The sequence below is a fragment of the Aquarana catesbeiana genome, linkage group LG04, assembly GCF_042186555.1.
Source record: "Aquarana catesbeiana isolate 2022-GZ linkage group LG04, ASM4218655v1, whole genome shotgun sequence".
NCBI classification, from domain to species: domain Eukaryota; kingdom Metazoa; phylum Chordata; class Amphibia; order Anura; family Ranidae; genus Aquarana; species Aquarana catesbeiana.
The window spans coordinates 279,044,676-279,066,830 of record NC_133327.1 but is presented as its reverse complement, the minus strand read 5'-3'; the positions used below and the strand labels follow the sequence as shown (position 1 = coordinate 279,066,830).

Here is a 22,155-nt window from a genome sequence, read left to right as displayed (position 1 = left end):
GTCAGATAAAACATGAAGTATTGATGACATTTTAAGTATTAATTACTGAGCTCTATTTGCTGCAAGGGGATCATTCCACTAGGTGTTCATCTCACACCAAACAGGAAGGTAAACTGATCAGGAAATTAATTTATATTTGAAGTTTTATAGATTAGCCAATGGATATTACATGTACTGCACACATACATCATATACAGTGGATATAAAAAGCCTACACACCCCTGTAAAATGTCAGGTTTCTGTGATGTAAAAAAAATAAATAAATACAAAGATAAATCATTTCAGAACTTTTTCCACCTTTAATGTGACCTATAAACTGTACATCTCAATTGAAAAACAAACTGAAATCTTTTAAGGAGGGGAAGTAAAAATAAAAAAATAAAATAATGTGGTTGCATAAGTGTGCACACCCTCATATAACTGGGGATGTAGCTGTGTTCAGAATTAAGCAATCACATTTAAACTCATGGTAAATAGGAGTCAGTACACACCTGCCATGATTTAGAGTGCCTCTGATTAACCCCAAATAAAGTTCAGCTGTTCTGGTAGGGCTTTCTTTACTTTTTCTTAGGTGCATCCTACAGCAAAAGCCATGGTCCGCAGAGAGATCCAAAGCATCAGAGGGATGTAATTGTTAAAAGGTATTAGTCAGGAGAAGGGTACAATAGAATTTCCAAGGCATTAGATATACCATGGAACACAGTAAAGACAGTCATCATCAAGAGGAGAAAATATGGCAAAACAGTGATACAAAGAACTGGACTTCCCTCCAAAATTGATAAAAAGATGAGAAGAAAACTGGTCAGGGAGGCTGCCAAGAGGCCTGTCAGAAACCATGAATCAGACTGAGACAGAAGTACAGTTAAATCACACTTGTTTAATAATAATAAAAAAAGGTAAACAGAGTAAACATAGTCAAAACATAGCCAGAGTTCAGGAACTGGAACGGACAGTCAGACAAGCCAAAACATCAGGGGGCCAGAGAACAGCGTAGTAGAACAGCAAGCAGGATCTGGAGCCAGAAGCAATGTCAGCCAAGCAAGTCTTTAACAGGAACACAGGAAGTGTCTCTAGAGATGTGACAGAGGCAAAGGTGGAGATCATCTGGACTGGACGGCTTAAGTAGGCAGGACTGACAAGCAGGATATCATCAAACAGGTGAGTCACTGTTCACTGTTGAGAGATAGGAGCTGGCAATTAGTCCACAGCTCAGAGAAGGAAGGGCTGAGCCCAGCCCTAACAAGGCCTACAGCAACATTAAAGGAGCTGCAGGAATATCTGGCAAGTACTGGCTTTGTGGTACATGTGACAACAATCTCCCATATTTTTCATATGTCTGGGCTATGGGGTAGAGTCGCAAGCCTTTTCTTATGAAGAAAAACATCCTAGCCTGGCTAAATTTTGCAAAAATACATCTGAAGTCTCCGAAAAACATGAGGGAAAATGGGTTATGGTCTGATGAAACCAAGGTTGAACTTTTTTGCTATAGTTCCAAAAGATAGGTTTGGCGCAAAAACACTGCACATCACCAAAAGAACACCATACCCACAGTGAAGTATGGTGGTGGCAGCACCATGCTTTGGGACTGTTTTTCTTCAGCTGCAACAGGGGCCTTAGTCACGGTAGAGAGAATTATGACCAGTTCCAAAAACCAGTCAATATTGCCACAAAACCTTCAGGCTTCTGCTAGAAAGCTGAACATGAAGGGGAACTTAACCTTTCAGCATTAGAACAACCCAAAACATACACCCAAATCAACAAAGGCATGTCCTTCACCAGAAGAAGATTAAAGTTTTGGAGTGGCCCAGCCAGAGCCAAGACCTGAATCCGATTGAAAATCTGTTGGGTGATCTGAAGAGGGCTGTGCACAGGAGATGCCCTCGCAACCTGACAGATTTGGAATGTTTTTGCAAAGAGTGGGCAAATATTTCCAAGTCAAGATGTGCCATTCTGATTGACTCGTACCCAATAAAATCAAAAGGTGCTTCATCAAAGTATTAGTGCAAGGGTGTACACACTTATGCAACCATATAAATTTTAGTTTATTTTTACTCCCCTCCACCTTAAAGATTTCAGTTTGCTGTTCAACTGAGTTGTACAGTTTATAGATCACATTAGAGGTGGAAAAAGTTCTGAAATTATTTATATTTGTCTAATTTTTTTACATTACAGAAACCTGACATTTTAACAGGGGTGTGTAGACTTTTTATATTCACCGTACTGTATGTAATAATACGCCATGAGTGGACCAAAAGCTTGTAGGTGCCCCAGTTTTCTAACACATTCCAGGTTTTGCCCAGAATCCTTACTTTTTACGCATACAGCAATATTACAGCAGGAAAACGTAAAGAGGGAGATAAAACTCACTCTGAAGGACTAGTGGGATTTTAAAGGGAGATGATGTGTCTGTTTGAAGGTGAGCAGTATCACAACAGTTAATATAAAAATATAAATTTTTATTGAAGACATGTAAAATGTACAGTAAAAAAGTTCCAATCAAGCGACATACTACGACTGTACAGAAACTTTTTCTATGAAACCAGTTGTAGTCAGCCAACATGTTTCGCATATTTGTTTCATCAGGGCATTACAATCATCACAGATTTCATCTGGTCTATTACAATCAGGAGGGCCACTGAATACACATCACAAACAACCAAACGCCTCTCTATGGACCACCTGGTGCTAGTTGACCCATGGATGCCAGGTCCTAGTGGGCCACGCCAGTAGGGGAACTAGACCGTGTTCACAGTAAATTGTAATCTTGTAGCAGTATGTGCGAGTGTGGTCAAATCCTACAAAAAGTACAGCAGTGGTCCGAGAGCTCAGGCCCCGCTGCAGAGTGTGGGGTGCGTCTGTCGGCGTGAACACAGTCCAGTTCCCCTACTGGCGCGGCCTACTAGGACCTGGCATCCACGGGTTAACTAGCACCAGGTGATCCATAGAGAGGTGTTTGGTTGTTTGTGATGTGTATTCAGTGGCCCTCCTGATTGTAATAGACCAGATGAAATCTGTGATGCTTGTAATGCCCTGATGAAGCAAAACATGCGAAACATGTTGGCTGACTACAACTGATTTCATAGAAAAAGTTTCTGTACGGTCGTAGTATGACACTTGATTGGAACTTTTTTACTGTACATTTTATATGTCTTCAATAAAAATTCATATTTTTATATTAACTGTTGTGATACTGCTCACCTTCAAACAGACACATCATCTCCCTTTAAAATCCCACTATTCCTTCAGAGTGAGTTTTATCTCCCTCTTTACATTTTCCTATTTACCATAGGGATCGGGAGTCCTGTTTCTGTTCTCTGGACATAGTCCAATCACCTATATACAAGCAGTATTACAGCAGGTACACAGAAATTAAGCACATTGTATTGCGTAAGAGCCAAAACAACATAAACAATCACATGTTATGTCCAAATTATGACAGCTCTGGACTAATTGGATAGATGTTCACAAATAATACTAACACTATATTTTAAGAAAATACCTGTCATATCTGCAGATGTTCTATGCCATTATAATTTAGGATGTACGCTACTTATGCAAAAACTTTCAGTGTGTAAAATGCCATCCTTTCACTGTAAACCCAGATATATAAATATCTGTATCACTATACCAAACAAATTAAGTAAAAAATCAGATGATCCAAGGTGAAAACTTGCGACCATATACATCAATATTTCAAGGGAAAAGTGTAGATTCAAGGTCCACATGAAATATAAATAAAGATAGAAATAAACATTAACATTGAAATAAAAATAATAAAACATTCTTCTGATAATTATTCTCAATATATTTCCTTGTGCACACCAAACAGTGAATCTTAACCAAAAACTGTCCCTCTCGATTTTAAACCATCATTCACCTCTTCAATGATTTCAAACTACCGTCCATATGTTACTCCCACCTCAAAATGTAGACCTACTTAGCTTATTAGGTCAGCAAGCAGTTTTCCCATTTAAGGGTCAGTAACTCCACTACTCCTCTCTTGAACATTCTCTGGGAGAAAAGTATATTAGATGGCTGCACTGTACTGTACTTTCCCGATTCCACACTTTTAATCACTCTAGAGGTATACTCCTTGAGGGGTGGAGACTTCACTTGGACACAGGTTTTCACCTTGGAGCACCTGATTTGTCACTTAATTTGTTTGCTATAGTGATTAGGGATGAGCTTCGAGTTCGAGTCGAACTCATGTTCGACTCGAACATTGGCTGTTCGCAAGTTCGCCGAAGAGCGAACAATTTGGGGTGTTCGCGGCAAATTCGAATGCCGCGGATCACCCTTTAAAAGTGTATGGGAGAAATCAAAAGTGCTAATTTTAAAGGCTTATATGCAAGTTATTGTCATAAAAAGTGTTTGGGGACCTGGGTCCTGCCCCAGGGGACATGGATCAATGCAAAAAAAAGTTTTAAAAATGGCCGTTTTTTCAGGAGCAGTGATTTTAATAATGCTTAAAGTCAAACAATAAAAGTGTAATATCCCTTTAAATTTAGTAGCTGGGGGGTGTCTATAGTATGCCTGTAAAGGGGCGCATGTTTCCCGTGTTTAGAACAGTCTGACAGCAAAATGACATTTCAAAGGAAAAAAGTCATTTAAAACTACTCACGGCTATTCGGGACTTCCCTGTGGCATTCCCCGTGACATCACAGGGAAGTCTCGTCAAGTCACCATGCATCAGAGGGGGCGGGGTCACCGGGTGGCCCCACCCCCCGTTATTTAAGAAATGTCAGAAGAGGAGACGCGTCACACAGCGGGAGCCTCCCTCCATGCCAGCATGGGTGCGGAGCGGCCCGGAGAAGAAAATGAAGAAGAGAAGAAGATGAAGAAGATGAAGAAGAGAAGAAGATGAAGAGAAGAGCGGGAGCCTCCCCCCATGCCATGGGTGCGGAGCGGCCCGAGGAGAAGAAGATAGAAGATGCCGCAGAGGAGATGCTGGACAAGAACGCCGGAGGAAGAACCAAAAGAGCCAGAAGAACCAGAAGAAGAAGAAGATGAAGGAAGATAGAAGAAAGAAGAAAGAAGAAAGAAGAAGCATTTAAATAAAGGAATTGTCAAAAACTGTCTCTTGTCATTTTTAACAGTTTTGACAGTTTTTTTAGTGAAATGGTAGGGTACTTTTGTACCCCCTTACCATTTCACACAGGGGGGGCCGGGATCCGGGGGTCCCCTTGTTAAAGGGGGCTTCCAGATTCCGATAAGCCCCCCGCCCGCAGACCCCCACAGCCACCGGCCAGGGTTGTGGGGATGAGGCCCTTGTCCTCATCAACATGGGGACAAGGTGTTTTGGGGGGCTACCCCAAAGCACCCTCCCAATGTTGAGGGCATGTGGCCTGGTACGGTTCAGGAGGGGGGCACTCTCTCGTCCCCCCCTCTTTTCCTGCGGCCTGCCAGGTTGCGTACTTGGATAAGGGTCTGGTATGGATTTTTGGGGGGACCCCACACCGTTTTTTTTTTTATTTTGGCGCGGGGTTCCCCTTAAAATCCATACCAGACCTGAAGGGTCTGGTATGGAATTTAGGGGGACCCCCACGTTTTTTTTTTTTTAATTTTGGCCGGGGTTCCCCTTAATATCCATACCAGACCTGAAGAGCCTGGTATGGAATTTAGGAGGACCCCCACATCATTTTTTTTTTTAAATTTTGGTTCGGGGTTCCCCTGTGGGGAATTCCCCATGCCGTTTTTATCAATGAACTTTTATGTGTATTGTCGGACCGGCAATGCAATAGCCGCGAGTAGTTTTAAATTACTTTTTTCCTTTGAAATGTCATTTTGCTGTCAGACTGTTCTAAACACGGGAAACATGCGCCCCTTTACAGGCATACTATAGACACCCCCCAGCTACGAAATTTAAAGGGATATTACACTTTTATTGTTTGATTTTAAGCATTATTAAAATCACTGCTCCTGAAAAAACGGCCGTTTTTAAAACTTTTTTTTGCATTGATCCATGTCCCCTGGGGCAGGACCTGGGTCCCCAAACACTTTTTATGACAATAACTTGCATATAAGCCTTAAAATTAGCACTTTTGATTATTCATGTTCGTGTCCCATAGACTTTAACGGTGTTTGCGTGTTCGAACAAACTTTTTTCCTGTTCGCATGTTCTGGTGCGAACCGAACAGGGGGGTGTTTGGCTCATCCCTAATAGTGATGTGGATAATTATATATTTGGGTTTATGGTAAAAGAATGGTATTTTACACACTGAAATAGTTTTTTAGGTAGCGTGGCATCCTTTATTGCAGGAGCACAAATAGATGCCTACAGCAATATTTTTTGCATGTATAGCTATATAAAATTTTGGGCAAAGCAGGTAGTGCAGGAGTATCATAGCACTTATTAGAGATACTATGCTGGCTACATTAATAAAATGTAGACAGCTATTAATTCATGGACAACATATATTTAATTGGTGTCTACAGTCTTGGTGTTAACATGCAAATGCTGATTATTTTTGGTAATGCCAAGGGCTGGTCAAACCCTAGTTACCTATTGTAGTGATGGACCATTAGGAAGGTTCAGGATAAAGGAGACATAAGAATGATTGACACTACAGATAAATGTTATTATTTACATACCAAAAATGCTCTATGACTGAGGACTCATGTGGCCCTTGTCAAGACATCTGAAGGCTTTTTATTTTGAAGCAATTTTAGAACATTTGACAGGTGTTCTTTAAACATATTTGTATTGACATGTTGTTTATTGAGTATAAAATACATTAAGCTCCTGACCCCTTAGACAGAATAAAGTTATCATTGTTCTTAAATCCACAGGAACTTTGAAATCTATTCGACACATGATCCCCTAAAGTTGTGTTATATTAACTCAGCTCTTGTTCTACTAACAATTAAAAAGAAATGGAATTTCCCATCATTTTCTGTAAGAAGGTCCTAAAAAAAGATGAATCACTCCATTAGATACAAACAACAACAACCTATCAAAGTTTCCAATCCTTCCACGTTCTATCCAAAAACAAAAAACAAACAAACAAAAAAAAATGAAAACCCAACTTTAGTAAACACTTGTAAGCAGTTACAACATTTTTTTTAAGTTTAAAAAAAATATGAATAAAAACTGTAAGCACCCCTAGCAGTGTTGTATGGTTTGCCCCAACCCCAGCAACTGTCACTTTTTGGGGGCATCTTGGTCTGCATCAAATATGGAGAGACATATGAATGAAGGCATGTGAAATAAACAAGGGAATGTATGCACTGAATGATTTAATTTCAAGTATTGACCACATTAAGTTACGAGAATACAATATTGTTTGGCTAAAATGGTCCTTTTTAAAGTAACCATATTACCAACCTAGTCAACAGAAACATAACCTATTTTCAGAGAAAACTACTCACGAAAATGAACAGTAGAGCCAGAGATAAGAACAAATTAATTTATATACATAGAGTATACCCATTTCTTCTGTAAAATTAAGCTTGGTCCATGCTTTTTACCTCTACCTATTGAGCCTGCCCTGACTCTTAGAAGCTAAGAACTACCATCTTTGTACTTTGGAAAGCTGCAGAAGAGAGAGGGCTGCAGATAAACAGGTACACCTTATGAAGGAGTGATTTATTATCACCTGAGGCTAGTCACTTCAGTAGGCTTATGTAAAGGTTTATTATCACTTTAAGGATAAAGTTCCTGTCAATAATAATCACGGTAATTCCATATTTAGTATTTGTTGTAATATGTAGTGATGTCCTAATACAGGTATGTAAATATGGCATAATAATGTAACATCATTGATCTGCATCTTTGCTCATCTTCACATGAAGCTGAAGGAAGTCTATGGAATTTGTCTGAAAAGTGGGGAAAAGGCATTTGACACAGAAATTTAAAACAGAAGGGTGGGGATTAATGGAAGTAGATAAGCTGTAGGAAAATCAGTTTACACCTACTGCTCAAAATCAGATAGGGTAAACCATTATCTAAGTTTTAGTTATGTTGAGTTATGCTAAAAAATGGCCAAAAAAATAAAAATGAATCATGGGTGAGTCATAAGGACAAGTTTTTCTAACTTTACATTTACACCTGATCGCGGGCGGAATTGCCACGATTCTGCCTGTGATTTCAAATCGCTGCAGAACGCGGGACGCGTTTGTGATACCATTAGTTCTTAATGGCACCCCATCCATGCAGCGATTTTGCTGTGATTGTCAAAAAAGGAACATGGGCTTATTTTAGGCTACAGTGTTGCGGGTTGTAAGTGCAACGTGTCCCGCGTATTGCAATGATTTGAAAACGCGGGTGGAATTGTGGCGATTCTGCCCACAATCAGGTGTGAATGGAGCCTAAAGATTTCCTAAGGTTATAACGTGTTAATATATCTTGGCCACTTTAGATACAAATAAGGAAGAGCAGAGTTCTTTAACAAATGCCACTTAACACATTGAAGCCACTCTTTCTATAACTTCTTAAAAAGAAAAAGTATACATTTTAAATATTTTAAATATTACACACTTTATTTTTAATGTTACAAATTATTTTGCAAAGTACATTAAATATATTTGACATAGTTGATTGGAGCCAATTAGGTTTGTGGTGTTCATTCTCATGATAATCTTATCACTGATGGGAAAAGTGTGACAGTCTTTTCCTGTTCACTCCTATTCCTGTCAGGTAAATTGTAAAAACCTGTCCAATATGTTGGTTCATTATTTTATGGCCAAAAATTCTGTCTGGTGGATAATTAGTTTGACAGGGTTTTCTCCTAGCTAAGGATCTAGCATAAACTTCCATTCACATTGCTAGATAGAAAGTTACAGTATATCTTTACATCCTAGATATGTTGTTAGAATTTTAAAATCTTATTTGTCATTAATTCACTCCGTATAAAAACATACCAATGCTACTTAAACCGTACATTTATATATTTAACTTTATTTATAACTATTTACCTAATTTCCATCTCCTGCCTAAAGGGATCTAAAAGCTATGTTTTTTATTTTTACTTGTGGATTGGGTGGTGTAACACAATGGGGTTTATTTACGAAAGGCAAATCCACTTTGCACTACAAAGAAATTGCACTGAAAGTGCACTTGGAAGTGCAGTCACTGTAAATCCGAGGGGGACATGCAAGGAAAAAAAAAAACAGCATTTTAGCTTGCACATGATTGGATGATAAAATCAGCAGAGCTTCCCCTCATTTTAGAGCTACCCCTCAGATTTACAGCGACTGCACTTCCAAGTGCAATTTCAGTGCAATTTCAAGTGCACTTTATATATATACACACATACACATACACACACATATGATATGAACATATCATATGTATGAACATATGAAAATGAACCCTTCCAAACTGAGACCTGGAGCAGTTTAAGAAACTCTTTGATGGTTACAGGAAGCTATTGATTGCAGTAGTTTTTTCCAAGGGGTGTGCTATCAAATATTAAATTGAGAGTGTGAATAAATGTATTTTTTATTAATTGCAAATCTTGACTTTTTTCAACCTAAACTTTGCCCTGCTACCTCTCAAGTCCAGTGGTGGCCCGTTTTTTGGAAGCACATGATTAGAGCCAGAGGCTCTAAGTGGCTTCAAAAAAGGGTGGGCTTGGGGCGCAGAACACAATAGCAAATTAATATTTACTATTGTCTTCCTGCTTCCCCTCCCAGGCCAATCAGGAAGTGTGTCTTAAGACCCGTTGGCTGAGAGGAGAAGCTACCGTATTGGCTGCCGAGGGGAGGAGGGAGGCCACAGAGGATGAAGTTGCCGTGAAGCCAGAGACGCAGGGTGAAGCTGCTGAGGTGAAAGCCACCGCCATGGAGGAGGAGGAGACGCAGGAAGGAGCCGAACCTGCTAGATGGGGTAAGTGCAGGGCTGGTGGGGGGACAGATGTGCGACAGACCATCCAACTGACCGACCCGGGGGGGGCGGGGGGTGTCTTGTTTGCCGCCCCCCCCCCCAAAATATACAGCACCAGCCGCCACTGCTCAAGTTTATGTATCTATATGCATTTTAATATATATGGTGGTCAAGCTGATCAATAGGGAAAACTGCATATAATTTCAATTGTCTGTATTTGTGGGTCTATAGATCACTCTGTCAGGCAGGTTTTACTTCAGGTAATCTGAGCTTGCCATATACAAAAGTGAATGGTGACTGGGAAATACAAACATCAGTCTTTTATTTGATTTATACCATTTCTAGTGGCTTTACTTCATCTACTTAACATGAAAACAAAGCCAATTACAATTAAAATAGTTATGGTGATTTGGGGAGGATGTCAGGAACATATCTAATTCTCAAGATAACATACATATGCTTCTTAAATTGTGTGTCTGCTGATGAACTTCACAGAACATGTCAAACAAAGCAATGCCTGCTGGACAAGATTTGAGTAAAATGTGAAATTCTCAACAAACACCAAGGACAGTGAAGAACAAGAAGTAGTGATAAAATAATCTAGAAAAATAAACTAAACTATTCGGTGGAGTCTATCAATAAGAATCATGAAATGTTTGGAATCTCATTTTAAGTTTGGCAATGGCAAAAGAAAGAGCAATGCATATCTGGATGAGAGACCAGCCTGATTTGATATAGAGGGAAATTATATAAAGCAAGTGCTGTATTTCAGAAAAATGGGCAGATGATGACAGTTGCATGAGGATCAGTGAGAAAGTGAGAAAATCAGTGAGAAAATCCCACAGTATCCATTTTGGAAGTGTTTATTTATAGGACATTTACTATGCGTGCCAACAATATTTGACTGAGCGCCAGTTCACATTAGAAGCGACACGACTTGCAGGTCGCCTCACCGAGGCGACCTGCACACGACTGCCGCGGCGACTTGCAAGACGACTTCTGTATAGAAGTCTATGCAAGTCGCCCCCAAAGTAGTACAGGAACCTTTCTTCTAAGTCGGAGCGACTTGCGTCGCTCCGATTAGAACGGTTCCATTGTACAGAACGGGAGGCGACTTGTCAGGCGGCTAGGTCGCCTGACAAGTCGCCCCCGTGTGAACCGGCTCTTAGAGGTACACAGCTTAATGAACCATCTGACATTTGTAGGTGCTGTAAAGAAGATTTACATATTATTTTGACTGTATCTTTTCTAAAATATAAATACATATATGGAATCAGGAGTAAATACAAGGCATGAAAGCTACACTTCAAAGATTACATGTACTGTAAGCTTACTGCCCTTGGTCCTGGGTCAATGTACGTCTGCATCTAAGGCTTTGAGCACAGTTTCTAGTTTGTTGTTTGCAGGGCACAAATTCCTAATTTTTTGCCCTGGAATAACAAGTCTTGATAATTACAGCTGATGACCAGCTGAGAATATCTCATATCAACCACTGCCTAGGTTTAAAACTGAGAAGCCTAAAGATGCAAAAAAAATTGTCTCCAACCCCCCCGTGGATCCACACCATGCAACCTCATCGTCCACCTCCTGCCACCACATCCCTTTCCTCTGCATCCTGCAGCCTCTTACCTCCTTAGCTGCAGATTAATCTCACTGCCTTCAGGCATGCCCCCTATGCTCTTGGTTACAATGCCTACAATCAATCCAATGCAGTATAACCTCTCATTTTGCAGCCACATTCTGAACTCTGTCAGGCAAAATCCCCATATGCTGCCACAAACCACATCATTCATCACATCTACCCCACATGCAACATACTTTGTATTATTTTACATCTCTCAGGGTGCTCACCTTTAGGACCTTATCTACCCGTTTCCCCTTCCCATTTCCTAAGTACAAAATGTGTAGCCACAAGGCCACTGTGAGAAATCTACAGAGTATTTGAGCATAAACCATAGCTTCCACATGAATAGCTTGGAAGCTATTCTTTTAGCACAGACACAAAAGAGGAACTAGGGAGAAAAAAGCAGTCCTGCAGCAAGAGCTCATCAAGCAACTTTACCCCTAGAAAAGGCATTTGAAAGTGCCAATTATTGCTTGCCAATTTACATTATTGTTATATAATGGAGTTCATTTGTGTTTGCATAAAGCAGCAATAAAAACATGTTTATATGTGTTAAGACTTTTAAAACATTGAATGCAGTTCCCTTGCCTTATTTACTCATATGGGGTATTACTGCCAAGCATATCAAACAAACATCTTTCATGAGAGGAAAAAAGGTCTAGTGTCCTGACAATAAAAAGATTATTTAATCAAGCATGATGCAAATTGATTTGACTTATTCAGGTAAAGGAGTTGGTTATACAGATTAAAGGTCCTTCAGACTAAAAGTTTCCAGGTGGCACCAGCATACATGGGAATAATTGTTTCTGCTAGACTAACAATTTGTCAAAATTCTGTTGGGACATGTTGTCATAATGTTTTGGTTTGGTGGTAAAGTGTAGAAAATTACAGACAATGATATGAATACTAAATAAATAAAAGACTGACATGGGCAAAGTCTATTCTTTACCTGTTGTTGACCTGGTAGTGGGGGTGGCATTGGAAGATATCATAGCAGGAACACAGTCATCATCCTGGGAATAGCCAGCCTGTATCGCCCTCAAATAACTGTGGCTTCTTGTTCGAAAACATCCTGGGAGGTCTAAAGCATCCATTGCATGAGAATCAACTTCACTGAACACTGACTCACACACCGACTCATATTGCCCATTAATTTCTGTTTCACTCATCTGGAAGAAGAGGACACATGGAGTTGGTACAGCAAATAACACTGACAAGAATCCCATCCAATTAGAGCTGTAGATATTTTATCAAAGGAACATGGTGATAAAATGTACGCTAATTAAAGAGGAATGAAATAAGTGAATACATGTGTTATCACTATGGGAACAGGAGACCTTGCTTTAGGGACAAGGTTCTTAAATATGCTGACTACTGATGAAAAAAATGGAAGATGCCTGTCAATCACTGTCAGTGAATTATCTGTGTTTAGGGAGAAACAGTTTGTTATTCCTGTGATAAGCCAAAGAAATGTTTGAAGAAATCTCAAATCAGAATTTCCCTAATTCAAAACATACGTATAAGGTGTACAGGATTTAAACACAAAAGTCACTGTACAACAATTATGATTTAAGTATTATTATTAGAATAGTGAATATAAAGTGAACAGCAGGGGAAAACTTTCAGGGAATGGCTTCTATTGCAGTATTTTACTACGCATAGTAAAATGCATATTATATAATGTAATAGATAGGGGACAGTCAGTTTATAAAACAATATAGCCTATAAGAATCACATAAAGCAAAATCGACAAGTCACACACATTAGTGGCAGATGCGTAACATTTTAATTATAGTCAGTCAGTAGCAATGCAATGAGGACATTTAAGATAAAACCTGGATATAAAAAATAGAAAACGGGATCTTTTAGGTCTTGTGTTGTGCTCACCACAAAAAAGACATCCCCAAATTATACACCAATCTATTTATTATAGTTATATTCTGGAATAGACAGCACTGCTTTATAGGACATTTAATCTGTGTAATCTATGTTGGCATTTTTTTTTAATCAGAACAAGGGCACAGGGCAAGGCGTTTGGCTTCAGAACATAACAAATGTTTTTTTTACACATTGAATTTAATTTACGAACTGTGAGTTTATATTAAAGTGTTAGAATATTATTTTTGCATGCAAGTCCTAATTTAAAAAAAAATAAAAAGGACAATTATAAAAAAAAAAACAAACTGTAAAAATCTAACATTAGAATAAAATGTGAGCCATTCTACAACATATTCAACTGCAGTAATAAATGGGTGCATTCTTTAATCAAACACAATATTAACATGTGGATTATGCTGTAATTGATAATATGCATAGAGAACAAATTCCTCATAACAGGCTCTGTACTAAAAGAGAAATAAGCAAAACAAATGCATCTGATATGAAGTCACAATCCATGAAAGAAGAAGGGAATAGACATAAATGATCAATAAACCTCTACATTAAAGTGATGCACTGACTCTTGAAATGGCAACTTGCCATGCAGACCTTGATTTTCTTTACAGTTGAATAGACAAATTCATTATGGCTGATAATCAATTTTTATCTTTGAAAATGTTTCAATAAAATTAGAATTGATGCTATTCCCTTTTTCATTCCATCAGAGTCCACAAGATGGCAGTTGTTATGTCATAGCACTCCCAGAGAAGAAGAATTCTTATATAAATGATTACTAGTACTATGTTAATAGAATTCAAGATTTCTGTTTTCATGTCAAGGGAAAAGTGTTCAGCTGATATAGCAATAAATAAAGTACTTCCTACAGATCAAATCTGTATATTGTATTTAATAAAGGTACTGATAAAGTACATTATTGACTCTCTTGAAATGTTTATCTGCTGATCAATATACAAACATATTACCCTATATATGGTATCTTACTATGAGACTTATATAAGGCAATTGCAGTTTGGTTGATTTGGGGCACTATACATCTGTTTTTGTTAAAACATTATTTTTCACAGAAATATATTTTTTTAACTTATATATCGGTTGAAAAGACCAAAGATTACAAAATCTTCAAAATCAGGAAGGCAATTTTGAAGGATGCAAAAATATTTGTCATTATCAGGCACAAGTGCATTTGTCCTGTGCTGTCCCTTCTGGTTGACCTGCAGGGTGCTATTGTCCACTATGATAATTTTACAAGCCATTTACATGGTTAATTGGGGCACTGTAGGGTAGCAACCTGGTGGTGCATACACAAAAATGTGTGAAAAATACTGGAATCCATAACGTGCCTTCTCAACGTTTTTTCCCTCCATTGCCCCTGTAGCCATGTGAACAATCTGTATAGGTATCATAAGGGAACATGGATCTGTGGTTTCATTGGCAACTGAGCCTTCAGGAATCCCACTGAACAACACTGGCATCATCACACTCAGAGGAAGGAGGTTGCACAGATCAAACACCATTATGAATGTGTGTACAATGAAAAACATTTAGTACAAATAAAGTTGTACGCTTTGCACCATACAGTGGATGAAACAAGGAGGGAGGAACAATGTAATATGGAACGATGATAGGGGACTGGCTGTGATGCATACTTCATACACAGAATTCTGTCATTGCAAACATCAAGCGCTCTATCCGAGCATGCTGTTACAACAATGAATGCAAATACTAAATAATTAACAAAAATATGAGGTCCATCAAATCTGGCCTCCATTTTACATTGATGCACAATGAATGTGGCACAATCTTGCCTTAAAACATTTTGATAACACTTAATGTAATGGTAGAACAAGACTATAAAGTGAACATTTTATATCTATTTCCTTTATAAATTGTATTTTTGGATCCTGATCAAAATTGTACTTTTAGAAAAATTAGACATTGGAGGCATTACTTGCAATAATTGCATTGTTCAGAATTAGCAGTGTATTTTAGTATGATGTATGTAGTCATTGCCTCAGAGAGATGTGCAATAGGCTACGCTGCTTTCACACAGCAGTGAAATAAGATCATCACAGCTGCAGAAAATGAACACAGGTTATGCTCTATATTTGAAAACAGTGAATTAAAGATTTCTCCTAGCCTGGGAATATACAGGGTACTGCCACCTTGAGCTCAGGATAATCCTTTGAGGTAAAGCATTCTTGAAGACTTTCAATGAGGAAATCCTGTAAAAATAAGAAGAAAACATGTTTTGTTAGTTGCCATTGAAGATTAACATGCACAGTTTTTTTTTTTAAGATACTCCATTGTTCCAGAATATTCACTTCTTTGGCGATTCTTTGATGATCAAGATTTTTTTTTTAATCCCCTAAAAAATAATGTGTTTATATTAATGGTGCGCGTGATTGGTTCAATATCAAGCATCACATCTTAGTTCCAGAGTAGTGGTTATAGGCAGCATTGGCATAGAAAGCAAAGTTTAATTAGTCTACTAGACCAGTGTTCTAAAAAGTGAGGCATGCATACTGGTAATCCTTCCTTTAGGTACCCTTGGAAGCTCAGCATCTAAAGGCAGATTGAACAGAGGATGTAAAGATCAAGATTTATATCTCTCTGCCCCCCTTTTAGTGTCTGTGTTAGAGTTCACTCTAATGTTAACTAACATGTTCTAGCTGAGGGTCAATAAACCCAGCTAGCTATCATGCCCTGGGAGTTACCCATGTAACACAAAGACTTGTAGGTACTATCATTTAAGCATGTCGGGTAAAACTTTTGTTGCCACAGCTACAAGGGAAGAGTTTACTATACAACAATATGTTAACTGTGGTACAAGTTTTGTAGTTTACCTAATTACTTATACTTTGTACAGCCTACAATATGTGGGTTGCACTACACGTACCTTAAAGTGGAAGTAAACTTCCTTTGCTGACTTTTACCTATAATAAGGCTTACCTATAGGTAGTGTAAATGTCTCCTAAATGTGCACCGTTTAGGAGATATCTACATTACATGCAGCCAGTGACATCATGACACTAGGAATTTACCTTGCAGGGTAAAAAAAAAAAAAAGCGGTATACAACCACTTTAAGGACCCGAACAGGGGAACACTACTGTGACACCAATAATCAAAATGCTAAATATGTTTCCAATGCAACATGTCACTTTAGGGAATGCCATCAGGGTGATCTTTCCTCATTAGGGTTTAGACGCGTCAACGCGTCAACTGATCTTATTTGCATTTGTACACTGTGGTTTCGGAATAAATATGAAGATTTTTTAAGAGCAACAATTGGTTGTGCAGATCATCTTTATAGATTACAGTCAAGTGACACTGTCACTTCAGGTCAAAGTGACAGTGTCTGTGCAGAGGGGCCACTCAGCACTTCACCACAACTCCTTCTGCATACCCAGGCAGTAATAATACCACTTCCTGGGTAAGGGGGAGCTTATGACCTCCTATTTTACAGCGTTTAGGTATAGCAGCCAAACAGTAGGCCCAAGCGCTATCACTTGTCCGAGGGGGTGAAGCCACTGCTTCTATCATCCAGCACTAGCTGACACTTGGGATTTTAGTGTCAGCAGTGTTAAAAGAAAAAATGGCTAAGGAGCACTGAAAAGGTGAGTTGGGGGTGACCCTGACACTTTGACTTAAATGGGCAAGATGACAGTGCCTCTTTAACCACTTAAAGACTGCCCACCGCATATATACTGCGGCTGGGCAGTTCTATTGCACGAAACAACATACCTGTACATCATTTTGTGCAATAGATATTGTGGGCCCGTGCGCCGGCTGCACAGAGCGGGATCCAATCAGCGGGTCCAGCGGGCCGATTTCTGCTGGCCACCTGCAATCGCTCCACAGAAAGGCAGAACGTGGATGTAAACAAGGCAGATCCCGTTCTGACAGGGAAGTACACAGAGATCTTCTGTTCCTTGTAAGCAGGAACATGATTCTCTGTTCTTCCTGTCAGTCCATCCCCCACACATTTATAAAACACTTCAAGGGAATACACTTAACCCTTTGATTGCCCCTGATGTTAAACCCTTCTCTGCCAGTGTCATTTATACAGCAGCAGTGCATTGTTTTAGCATGAATCACTGTATTGGTGTCACTGGTCCACAAAAAGTGTCACTTAGTGTCAGATTTGTCTGCCGCAATGTCGCAGTCCCGCTAAAATTCGCTGATTACTGCCATTACCAGTAAAAACAATAAAAAAATTAAAAGTCCATAAATCTATCCCATAGTTTGTAGATGCTATAACTTTTGCGCAAACAAATCAATATACGCTTATTGGGATAATGAAAACTGCAGAAAGCTCTATTTGTGGGGGAAAAAAGGACATCAATTTATTTTGGGTAAAGCGTCACACAACCACGCAATTGCCAGTTAAAATAACACAGTGCCGTATCGCAAAAAATTGCCTGGTTATTAAGAGAGTAAAACCTTCTGGGGCTGAAGTGGTTAATGTAAACCTGTCATCATAACAATCTTTAAAACCTTTACAATAAAGGTAAAAGTGTCTGTGTATAGTGTTTTTTTGGTTCCTAAGTGCCATTCTAAATGCCCCAGGAGGGTGCTTGCTATTTTCAAAGCTGAAATTTGTATTTTACAAATTGTGTACCAAGGCCTAACAAGGTGCTTGGAATAATTTTGACAAACAGAAATGACAGGATTGCGGTTAGTATTTAGAGATGACATACGTTATGCATGAGGTGCATAGTTAGCTATAGTCTGGTAAACACTAAACCAATAATGCCAATTCATCATTATGTCTACTTAGTAAAATTTAAAAGGCCAAGAGTAGAATATATATGCAGTAAGCTACAGTAAATTCCTCTTTTTAAAGCTGAGTTCCAAACAAACAGCTAAATACACAGTTTGAATACATATACTGTATGTGAACTGTCATATCTGCTCACATACCAACGAGCACAACAAAGCTTTGCAATCTCTGAAAACTCTCTGCAAACTACACTGAAAATGAGCAATACAACTTGGTTAAAACACACCCCAGCCTATGGATGAAAAATCAAGCAGCAGCACATTAATGAAGTCAAGTATCTGCCGTGAGGTCTCTTCCTTACAGTGGAAGATGAGTTGTGAGCCTTCCATGGGAGAAGTTTTTGAAGAATGCAGATTTGTGGATGGGGCGGTGCTAGGTGCAGTGATGAGTGTTGTGGATGGGTATGTGGGCTTGGTGTAGAGGTGAGAGTTATGAATGGGGATCTTAGTGCAGAGGTGAGAGCTGTGCATTGGGGCTGGTGCAGAGCTGATAGCTGTGGATCTGCAGGTTTGTGAGTACATAGTTGAGAGCTGTGAATGGGGGTTGGGTGTATAGATGAGAGCTGTCTAAGGGACCCAAGGTGCAAAGGTGGCAGCTGTGGATGGGGAGGGCTGGATGCAGAGGTGGGAGCAGTGGGTGAAGGAGTTGATTTCTTTTTTTTTTTTTTTTCAAATAACAGTTTTTATTGGTCACAGATATATAAAAGTACAAAAGAGTTGTAGTTTGCTCAGTACAGAGTATCATTGGTAGACATTCAACCTGACACTCAGTAGGCAATAAGATATTTTCATCTAGATAAAGTAAAGATATAATACATTCTTCATCTGGAAAATTCGTCAACCAACAGATATCTATTTTATACTAGACATAGTCCAAGAATAGGGAAAGAGATAATAGAGAGAGAAAGGAGGAGAGGAGAGAATATAGAAAAAAAGGAGGGGGAGGAGGGGGGGAGGGAGGTTCTGCCGCCAGTCTAGGGTGGGTCCTCCTGTCTATGCCAATCTTCCCAGACCTTGTCATGTATTTCCAGTCTATCTTGTAAGCGGGCTGTCATTTTTTCCATGAGCTCTATGTCCTTTATTCTGGTGTAGAGATCCGTTTGAGTGGGAGGGGTCTGTTTTTTCCAACGCAGTGCGACCAGGCACCTTGCCGCCGTGATTACATGGCCATCAATTTCCTAGAGTGGCGAGGTATGGTCAACCCGGACACCCCAAGGAGAAATAATTTCGGGGACCAGGGCACCTGTACCCCCAGCAAGCGAATTAATAGCGATTGAACTTCCGTCCAGAACGGGGCTATTTTAGGGCATGACCAATAAATATGGTATAGGGTCCCTCTATCTTTGCAACATCGCCAACATCTGTCCGAACTGGAGGGGTATATGGCTCGGAGTACATCAGGCGTCATGTACCAGAAAAAGAGAATTTTATATGCGTTCTCCTTGTATAAAGTACAGAGTGAACTTTTGGCTGCCTGGGACCAGATCACCTGCCAGGTGTTTTCTGGTATCTCCTCGCCTAGATACTTCTCCCAGCGGAGCATGTATGTGTGCTTGCCCTGATCCGGGAGACTGTAGGAATTCAATATTCGGTATATGTCAGAAATTAGCCCACGTCTAGTCGAGCCTTCTAGTATCAGGCCCTCAAATGTAGTAGGGGTTGAAAATTGTAGATCTGGGGCGATAGATTGGGCATAGTGTCGTATTTGCAGGTAACCATAGAATGCTTGCTTTGGGATGCCAAATTTTTTCTGAAGCTCCGCAAAGGAGAGTAGCCTGCGTGTGCATGGGTGAACTAGGTGGCCGAAGTGGAACAAGTTTCTGGTCGCTCACGGGGAGGACATCTGATGTGTGAGACCTGCGGGCATTTTGGGGTTGTATAGAAAGGACGTAAGGAGTGATCTCTCGGAGCATAGTGTGTGGGTTCGTGACAATCTACGCCAGAGTGTGCTAAGGTGAAGTATGGGGCCCAGAAGCTGGGAGGAGTCTACCTTCGCCTTCGCATTCCATAACATATTGTTTGGGTGGACCGGTGCCATCCACAGTTTTTCGATTTCTGTCCACTTGTTATAGGAGCGTTGGGTAAACCATGAGGCCAGGGCTCGTAGTTGGGCTGCCTGGTAATATTTGGTTATGTCAGGAAAGGATAGCCCGCCGTCTGTTCGCGTCGCCAGCAAGACCGATCGTGGTATTCTGTGTCTCTTATAATTCCATATATAACATATCATGTCCGCCTGTAGTTTCCGCAGTTCCGCTGTTGGGACTGGAATGGGGAGTGTTTGGAATAGGTAGAGCAGTTTTGGCAGAATAACCATCTTAACCGAGGCTATCCTCCCTAAGAGGGAGATATGATGCGCCTTCCACTTTCTTAATAGGTCCCTTATATTTTTTAGAAGGGGGGGATAGTTGGCTCTATACAGGGTAGAGTAGGAGGAGGTAATCTGGATTCACAGGTATTTTAAGGATAAATCATTCCAATGGTAAGGGAAGCATTGTCGTAAGTGTTGAATCTCCTGAACCGGCATGTTAATAGGTAGGGCTTCAGATTTGGCTGCGTTTATTTTATAGCCCGATAGGGATCTATACAGGTCGAGCTCAGCGTGTAGATTGGGAAGTGAAATCCTGGGTTGGGTCAGGGTAAGTATAATATCGTCGGCAAACAGTGCCAGCTTAAATTCCCTATCTCTCACCGGGATCCCGTGTATGCTTGTGTTTTTCCGGATGGTCGCCGCCAGGGGCTCCACACAGAGCGCAAATAGTAGTGGTGATAGCGGGCACCCCTGGCGAGTTCCATTAGCAATCGGAAAGGTCGGCGACAACGCAAAGGGAGTTTTAACCTGGGATGAGGGATTAGTGTATAAGTGTTTAATAGCCTGCAGAAAAGGGCCCCGGAATCCTATATGGTGCAGTGTGGTGAGCAGGAAAGGCCAACTAAGGCGGTCAAAAGCCTTTTCTGCGTCGAGACCCAAAACCAACGCATCCAGTCCCTCCCTGTTCGCCACATCAATAAGGTCGATAATTCGTCTCGTGTTATCCCCCGCCTGACGCAGGGGGACAAAGCCCACCTGGTCCTTGTGTATTAAGGAAGGAAGTATCAGGTTCAATCGCATTGAGAGAAGCTTGGTAAAGATTTTTAAATCGGAGTTAAGAAGTGCGATTGGTCTGTAACAGGAGTTGATTTCTAGGTGCAGAGGTAAGAGCTGTGGATTAATGAGAGTGTGCAAAAGTAAGGGCTTTGGATGGAGGTGAGCTGTGGACCAGGTGCAGGAGTGACTTGGAAGGAAGGAAGGGGGGCAGAAATAAGCTGTGGATAGATGAGCTGTAAAGAGGGGATATAGAGGTGAGGTGTGGGTGAGGGTGCAGAGGAAAGTTGGAGGCAAGAGGCAAGAGGATTGAGGGTGCAGAGGCAAGTTGTGGATGAGGGCCACAGATATAACTGGTGGAAGAGGGGTTCAGAGGTGAGCAGTGGATGGTTACTTTTGGGGCTGTTTGAGGAAGTGGGGGGAATTTTGCTTCGGAAGGAGGGAAATGTTCCTGGGGAACAGCAAAAGATGCAGAGTCCAGTATTTATTGTATGACATGGCATACAAGATGAAGTGAAATGGTCAAGATTTTGTAAAGTACCTTGTATATTACATACTCCTGATTGCCATACTTTGTATACTGTTATGTTACATACGTCTTACGTATTGTATGTTATATATTATTCGCCACTGGACTGCTCAATGTTGTGCTGTGTGATAGGATATACAGTATCTCACAAAAGTGAGTACACCCCCTCACATTTTTGTAAATATTTAATTATATCTTTTCATGTGACAACACTGAAGAAATTACACTTTGCTACAATGTAAAGTAGTGAGTGTACAGCTTGTATAACAGTGTAAATTGGCTATCCCCTCAAAATAACTCAATACATAGCCATTAATTATATGAGAAAAGGGTAAAGCAATCAGCGCAAAGGATGATGAATAATTATAAGTAGTAAATATAATGAATAAATGTATATGCTGACCTGCCAACCACTGTA

The 22,155-nt window shown here is 40.1% G+C and overlaps 1 protein-coding gene across 5 annotated transcripts in view; it reads right to left on the bottom strand.

Annotated features, from left to right (window-relative positions):
• Window positions 1-22,155, bottom strand: part of DLGAP2 (DLG associated protein 2) — a 1,381,880-nt gene that overhangs the window by 157,316 nt on the left and 1,202,409 nt on the right. For 4 of the 5 annotated variants that reach the window (XM_073626624.1, XM_073626627.1, XM_073626626.1 and 1 more), the window contains 2 exons: window positions 15,509-15,568; window positions 12,397-12,616 (listed from right to left, as the gene is read on the bottom strand). In XM_073626624.1, coding sequence (XP_073482725.1) covers window positions 12,397-12,616; window positions 15,509-15,568 — 280 coding nt within the window. The remainder of the gene's footprint in view (window positions 1-12,396; window positions 12,617-15,508; window positions 15,569-22,155) is intronic. The other variant, XM_073626625.1, reaches the window with a different exon arrangement.